The sequence below is a fragment of the Falco biarmicus genome, chromosome 15 (assembly GCF_023638135.1).
Source record: "Falco biarmicus isolate bFalBia1 chromosome 15, bFalBia1.pri, whole genome shotgun sequence".
Classification (NCBI taxonomy): Eukaryota; Metazoa; Chordata; class Aves; order Falconiformes; family Falconidae; genus Falco; species Falco biarmicus.
Window position 1 is genome coordinate 6754729 of NC_079302.1, and position 8405 is coordinate 6763133.

The 8405-nt window shown below is 39.8% G+C and overlaps 1 protein-coding gene across 1 annotated transcript; it reads right to left on the bottom strand.

Moving 5' to 3' along the window:
• Nucleotides 1–271: 271 nt before the first annotated feature.
• Nucleotides 272–6588, bottom strand: DYNLRB2 (dynein light chain roadblock-type 2). The gene is made up of 3 exons (XM_056360929.1): nt 6319–6588; nt 2485–2652; nt 272–535 (listed from the first exon to the last, which is right to left on the bottom strand). Exons 1-3 carry the CDS (start codon nt 6581–6583, stop codon nt 492–494), a joined length of 477 nt encoding a protein of 158 aa, XP_056216904.1. The 5' UTR covers nt 6584–6588; the 3' UTR covers nt 272–491.
• Nucleotides 6589–8405: the final 1817 nt, after the last annotated feature.

Sequence of the window (8405 nt, forward strand, 5' to 3'; positions counted from 1 at the left end):
TTGAAAACTTAAAACCAGGAGCTGAAGACTGGGCAACATCCAGTCCATCATTAGTCACATGAGCTACGCTTGTATTCTTTGGTTCGTGTCACTGCGGTTACTCTAGTTCATAGGGACACGCTTGCAGATGTATGAATACACATGGTCTACAACACAATGTTTCTCCTCCAACATGTTAGAAGTGTAAAGACAATTATTTAATTGCAAGAATAGCTTGAACATCCATTAAAGAGAGTTTTAAGTATTTTGCTTTATTATTGCTCTTCTGAGTATCAAGACAAACATAGGATATTTTGATATATGCATTACGATTTGCTTAAACACAAATTGATACAGCTACAACTGAGAACTTTAAATTAGCAACGTAATAGTCATGAGTTAAAACTTTAGGTAAAATTACGTAGTGCTATGTTTGATATTAAATATCAACAGGTAATATTAGTTTAAGAACTAGAACTACATCACTGTCTCTTAATATTGCCATAGTAGGACTATTCACATGGGTTCTGAATAACGATCAGGAGATACTCATTATCTGCAAAAAGGGATAAAAAAATGTTTAGTTAAAATATTTTACCTTATTTCCTGATAAATACTCTTTATTAATCTATTCCTCTCCAACTTATTCTTTATAAAACATACGCAAAAGCATTATATCTATTTATATAAAAATCATCTAGAAAATGTAAGTACTTTGTACAAAAATGTGATTACAGATAAAAAATATCTGTGCCATAAAGTTTAACTACACCATATTAAAACTATTTCAGTAAGCAGTAGATTTGCTTTCAATAAGCTGTAAAGATGTTTAAACAAGATGAAAAAAGTCTCAAGATAAGCACCTGGAAGCTAGCACTTGTTATAATAAAAAACTTCTGACATCTGCAGCCTCTTCTGCAAGTGCAGAGAACTTCTTTCAGTTCACTAAGTAGTTTATTCAAAATTGAGAACCCATTTAGACATGAGAAAAGGAGAAAAGATTTGAATAGACTTCTACTATGAATAAATTCTAAGCATGCCAGACTTCGCCTACTAACTCTAAAAGCCCGGGGAAGTTTTGGAAACAATTTTAGTTAGATAGCTACTTAACATGATCTGTTTTAAATGAAACATTTCTTGAAAGTATCCAGTGAATTTACTAGGGTCATATCTGCTTTGGAGAGTTAAGAAGCTGCAGTCTTGCATTGTCACTTTCATCCAAAAGCAACTTAATATAAATCACAGGTAGTTCATTTGCCATCTTCTATTATAGTAAATCACAATCAAGCCTTTTGAACAACTGATCTCCCTTTAGCAAAAAAAGCTTCACATTTTATACCACTTATTTTCAGGTCAACAAGCTTTCATAGTTACTAGTCAAAAAGTCACCTCTAAAAATAAGTGAAAGGCAAATGCAAAATAAGAATCAAATGCATCAGTCTAAATCAATGAGCAAAACACTGATTTAAAAAATGCATTAGGTTTTTTACTCCAAAATAGAATCTAAACTGGAATTTTAATCTTAGTAGTGGCTGATGACTAATGTTAACACTTAATGACAGTGCCAGATTTCTTTCACACATACTGTTCTGTAGCAGCATCATAAATAATTCCAGTAAGGCAAGGTGACACATACCTAGCACAATACCCCTGTTCCACATTTGCTATGAAATCAGCATCAGAGGCCACCCCAGTGAAGGCTGTCCATCACTGCATGCTTGGAGCGAACATCCTCCCCAGCAGCTATGCTGAGGAGACCCCTGAAGCTTCCATTTCTGTCCTGTGTGCCTTCATCAGATATTTCTGTCAAAACCCTGCATACCATTAGTCTCTCAATTAGCTAGTGCACACATTAGGATCTCCACCCCAACCAATCACCTCTGCTTTGCCTGATTCACCTTGTATACTGGTCCTTGATCACAGCTTCACCACAGCTCATCTAGCTTTGTCGTCTATTTTAGAGCCACAACTAACAAATTAACATGTATTTGTATTTAACATGAGTGAGAAACTGGTTGCTATATTCCCCTGGTTGGTTTAAGGAAAATAATTATATCACAGTTACGATGTTGGTAATAATACTGCATATCTGTAACACAAAGCCCACCTATGGCTAGGAAGTCATGATAACATACCAAGTAAAAAGAAAAAAAATTAGAAAAAAAAAAGTTTTGCATGTCTTTGGAGCTGAAATGGATTTGCTGCCTTTAATACTATACACCCACGGACACAACTTGATAGATATATTTGTCCAGTTTTCCTCTGTGAAAACGCACTGAAACCAGACCATTAATCAGATCTAGACTTGTTTGGTTGTCTCCAAGCCTGAATACTATGCACTCTGTACATTAAAATCCTAACACATCTGGTTACACGGTGAATATATGGTTATATTTTCATACACTTGTTTTCAAAGTGCATTTTCTATGGTAGCCTTATTTGTGAAGAAATAAAAGAAACTTAAAAGGACGCACAATTCTGTTGTTACTTTAATACAAATATTACCTGGAGCTATCATAATTTCGTGTTTCTTTGATCTGATCCTAAGAAAGGTTAGATCATTCTGAGGATCAATATCTCTCACTGTGCTCCTAGCTTTCATGGTGAGCTGATGAAGAAGACCTGCATACTGGACTGTTGTAGAGTTATCAAGAGTTGTTCTTATTGGAATTCCTGCAAACAAACAATTTTACAATAATCATTCAGTTAAGTTGCATATTCTTCATACACAGCAGATCATACAAGAAAAAACCAGGAGTTCATAGGTTTTTTTCTGTTTTGTAGCAGAAAGAAGTTATGTTGATTTCAGGTATCTGTGTGCTTTTTAAAGTATAATTTATATTAATCAGTGGCAATTAAACATAGAGTTGCCTTATGAAACTTCTGAAAGAGCCTAATTGCTGTTTAAGGCTCTTAAATACCTATCAAATTCCATTCTGTAGTACTTAACCAGTTATGGTGCTTCATCAGTTTAAACACTGTCACTGAGTTCATATCTTAGCTGCAAGAATCTAACCCACACTTTTAACTGTAGCATTTGGCACATGCAGTGGTAGAAATTACACGTTCCCAGTGAGATACCAAGAGCAATCAAAGGGCAGAAGTGGCATGTTTGCATTTGGCAAGCAAAACCACCCTTGGAACAATCCCTTCCAATTCGTGGCAAAATATTGACAATTGGTAGTACACAGTGTATTGATACCAACTATTAAAAATATGTATATAAAAATATGAATATATAAATCAAGATTAATTTTTGATGATGTAATGAATCATTGTTTATCAAAGATTTGTCAAATCATGCCTTTTATATTAATAGGCTACCAGGTGAAAGTAAAACCAGGGTTCACAGTAATCCTACAAGTGTAAAACTGTTTGGCTTTAATAAGCTTGTTTCACTAATAAAAAATTTATTTGTCCCACTAACAAAGAAATAGATTACAAGCCAGCAAGGCAATTTTCTCTTTGCATACATTTGTTTTTTCTTGCAGATGGACAGGATATGAATGCAAAAAAATAGGGTCATATGACTTAAGTTGAAGAGTTTGATTATGAAAGAAGAATTAACATGCACAAATAGCGAATGCCAGGTAAAGAATTAGAGCAAAGGAGTAAAAGAGATAATAGAACCACCTCAGAGAGTAGGCTATTCCATAATTTTCCTAGGAAAGCATTATTCGAATCACCTGAAATCTGTGCTGTGACTTGAGAAAGAATTCTGCATTGGTAGGATGTGTAGTGTGGGAAAGTGTACAGAATGACCCAGTACATCCTTTGTGTCTAATGTTTATTACTCAGAGATTGAAACTGATGTTTTAATGGAAACAAACAAGTGTTCCCAAGCTCTGCATTAGCATGAGAATATCTATATAATCACAGCGTTAAATAGTAAGTCACTTAAAAGCAGCAATGAATTAGTGTCAAGTTTATATGACCTTGTATTTAAATGATTGCTTCAACAAATACAGGACTTTTAATGAAAATGGTAAATGTTAAATGATCCTCCAAGGTCTAATAATAACATGAGTATGAGTTGACACTAGTGACATCCTTAGATTAAAGCTGAGCTATGCTTACTTTAGGACAAATTCTCTTTGCCTCTGCTACCCAAATTAGAGAAAGGCAAATAAATCCTTCATTAGAAATGCTGTAGTGTGATCCTTCTCAACTGTGAAGGATAGCAACAGTTTATGAGATTTTCCAAATAAACAAGGTACACTCAGCATAGTGTTTCAACGAACAAATCAACTTTGAGCATTAAAAGAAATGACAGACAATGTTTGTATGAGGAATCTTTAATGTGCTATTTCATGTCCCTAAGTGTACCTACACTATTACCAAAATCTTAGTAAAAGACAACTGTTTATGTTGGTGAGGATTCATCTTCTTGGGGAACCTGAACAGCCTAAGAAAACTCACTACTGCACCACTGGTTCAAGTATTTTTACTGTGATTAATTTAAGATGTACGCTTGTTTGAAATGTTTCAGGATAGACAGAAATTAAATTTATTTTTCTGCAGAAAGATTTTAAGTAATTAGATTGATTAATTAGTGCTAATTATGGATATTTGGAGGTGTTACAAAAACTTACAAACTACACACCTACTTTGGGGCTTAGTTTGTGGAATCTAACTTCTTGGTACCTCAAATACATCCTCATGGAGAACGGGCTCTCTTGTATTCACATCTGGCATCTGGTGTTGAAACATTTCAAAATGATAAACTAAAACCAAAATTCCTGCACTAGACTTGTCCATTGGCTTCTAGTCTAGCCACACGTTCAACAGGTTTGTGGGGATGAGTGAGTTTGAACAGGATACCGGGAGACTTTATACCTTGCCGCGAATAGCCTGACGTGTGAAAAAGGGAAGTGGAATGTTCTTCCTCCTTTGCAAATCAAAATTGAGACAGAAGGAATCCAAACCAGCCTTTTAAAAAGCATGCTATTGTCTTAACTCTGCACAGCTATTGCTGAGCTTTCCCTTGGTACAACAACCACGGGTGAAGATGGACGGTAGTAGCACACCTGACCAGGAAAGCATACTTGACCAAAATTGGGCTAAGTTGTCAACTGTTCCAAGTAACAGAACATAAAACAACTGGATTATTTTTCTATTAGATTACTTGGTGTTTTTGCCTTGACAAATGTATTGGACTGCAAGCTCAGAAAAGATCATTTGTGTTATCTAAGTGCTTGATTTTGTTCACTTCTTGTTTGCAGCTTAGTCCAAGTGCTCATTGAATCAAGTCACATTTTATTTACTGAAACACAATACAGCCATATCTAGACACGAGCATGTGCGGGCGCAGAGCAGCTTTTCAGTTTCTATTTGCAAGGCTGTGCACTTTTCTCTTGACCTGCACCATCTATTCTGTGAACAAAGGCACATTTTACTTAACATGTCCAGGCACACAAATGAAATTGTCCACATTTTCTAAAGACTAAATAACATTTAGTCTTCCTTCATAGTGTTCTTGCCTCCTGTTGCTAAACTGCTGCTAGTGTAATAGATTTTTTAGGGGGACTGTAAAAATGAAGGAGGCCAACTAGATTATGGACAAGGTAAATTGAGTTGTCTTTTTTGTAAAGAAGTGATTAGAACAGATTAACCTGAGAAGCCAAGCCTCTGAAAAGTGATTTCTGTGACTTCTCCCTTTTGAGTTGCAATCTTCAGGATCCCAGCCAAAGCTGGCCTGATATGAAACTTGCTCTTCCTTCCATGACAACACACCATAGCACAATTTAAAGAACTTGTGACTATTTAGCAGGACCAAGAAATGGCTCCCACAGTAGATCAGCTTTGTTTAGTAGATACTTTTCTCCTGATCTTTTTGTTTAATTGTAACTTTTCAGAGGAAGAGGAGGGGAGTGAAATGCTATTGAATTTTGTTGTATATACAAGGAATTTTGGAGTAAAAAATGCCTGCAAAAGCAACAGCTTAGTGCCATGCGTTCTCCCCTTCTGTAACCTACCAAGAGATGTTCGAGATCTGGTTCTGGAAAGTAAAGTATAGTTTAATTAAACAAGGGGGATAAGTAAGAATGTGGAAGTCCTTAAGTTATATGAAGCTTATCATGCTTCTAGTTATTTCTTCAGAGAAGATGTCAAGGCTCTGCTTTGCATTAACGGAAAATTACATCATATGGAGAGCTTCAAGAAACGGTCTCAAACCAAACGTTCACGTCTTAAGATGAAACACGCTTTCTTGAAAAGCACGACACCTTGATGAAACGTTGCAAGCAGGTTGCGTTAACGCCTCATAACCTGCAACCCTGGGCGGAAGAGTTACAATGCTTGTTGCCGCCGCCACGTTTGGAGAAACACAGGACGTTTTACCTTCAGCGTTTATAACAATAGTTGCGACAACCCCTCTGTGGGCTTGGATCCTCCTCAGGGTTTCCTCTGCCTCGGCCTGCCAGGAGAGAGGACACCTGAGGGCACCCCGCAGCCACCACGGCGACGGCCGGCGGCGCCCCTCCGAGCAGCCCGCGGCGACGCCGCCCCCGAGGGCTGCCCCGGGACTGTGCCCCTGCGCCCCCCGCCGCCCTCCAGCGCCCCGCGGCTGCCCCCGGGCCGGGGCGGCGAGCAGGCCCGGCGCCATTACCATGGCCGCGCCGCCGTTGCCATGGAGCGGCGGAAGTGACGGCGGGAGCGGGCGCGGGAGCGGCGGCGCGGCCCGAGCGCGGCCCCTGGGGGGCGCTGCCGCCGCCGCCTGGCGGGGCCGAGGGCAGCCCGGGGGGGTGAGGCGGGACCCGCGGCGGGGCTGGCCGGGGCAGCGGGGGCTGCTCGGTGCTCCCCAGGGGCCCGCGGGCGGTGGTGTCATGCAGCTTCGGACGGGCTTGTGGCTGAGCAGTGGTGGCGGACGGGGCCTGATCGGTGAGGTGAAACGAACTCAAGTTCCCTGAATTGTTGTACTAGAGGGTTTTTTGGTTGTGTTGGTTTTGGTTTTTTTTTTTTTTTTCTTTTTTTACTTAGTTTATTTTGAAGCTGAGGCCGATACTGCCCAAATCCCAAACAGTTGCTCTTTCCACCTCCCTGTACACCACCAGCCGTGCCTGTGCGCCCTTCCCGCAGCGCGCCACGCTCCTTCCCCGGCCGCAGCTTTCCAGCCTGGCTCTACCCCGCACACAGGGGGAAACTGGCCTCCTCAGGAGTGCTGCGTGCTGTTGTAGTTTACTAAGTCGACTTTTCAGTTTGGTGTAGGCCACTTCTATGATGCTGTAGCGTGAATAAGTTATCTGCGTGCTTCTGTTACCCTTTGCCAAAATAGCAGGTGAACAAATTACACGTGCAAGACGTTTGAAGAGCCGCCGTTCTCCATGCACGCAGTCAATAGGACTGATGTGTTCAAAAGACTTGCATGTCTTTGTAAGAGAAGAGGCCAGCTTTATTGAGTCTTCTGTGTTGTACATGAAGCTGCCTGGGCTCTTTTTACTAGACTGACTTTTAGCCGCCCTGCTCTAAAGATCTGGTGAGCTCAAAAAGTTTGGTGTTTTGCAAAGCCAGCAGTCTCCCTGTCTTTTTAAAAGGAGAGCTCTTAAGACCAAATTAACAAGCTAGTTATTAATCTGCAGCTCTTTAAGGACCCAATTGTATCTGAAACTTGCAACACTGTATCAGCACGTAACTTAATGCAGTTTATGGCCCTAGTTTGGAGAGAAAATAACTTCAGTGTGTGGGATTGGCCTATCTGTTGCAATAATATTATTCTAGGTATTTATGAAGTTTCAGACTGGCAGGGGCCAGCATAAATCAGAAGTGATGAAGTTGCCGTGTAGTCAGATAAGCATATAACTGAATTGAAACTCTGGCTTATGAGGGAAGAGAGAAATTATCAGAAATACCAGTATATTTATTTCAAAAGCTACTATTTTAGCCGTTAACCTAACATGCTGTGGCAGGCAATCAAGAACATTGCCTACAGCTGATCCTGGCCCCTGTGAGTCACTGCCTCAGCTGTGTGAAGTGTTTCACTTGTGAACAGTTGAGCCAGCAGTGAACTTTGCATTGATACACCTGTGCAGTTTTGTTACAATAAGAACTGTGGTGGTCAGAATTTTTGGAAGTGAGATATCTTTACAGATTTTTTTTTTCTTTTTTTTTTTTTATTTTTTATTTTTGAACAATTGGAAGCACTGGTGCGTGCTTATTGGCTCTGACTGGAACACCTACAGGGCAATTTTATTTTAATACAGTCAGTAGATGGTCTTAAATGAAAACTTATAGATTAGACAATATAAACCTGGTCCTACTGTCAGTGTTGGTCACAGGAGTGATCCTTGCTGTTATAGTCCAATTAAAGTCAACACACTGTAGGATAACATACCGTTAGGGATAGTGGTATTCCTACCCCCAGTAACTGGGCGGACAAGTCCAGGGATTTAGATAAAATGAAAAAGCGTTTTTCCACTTACTGTGCTGCC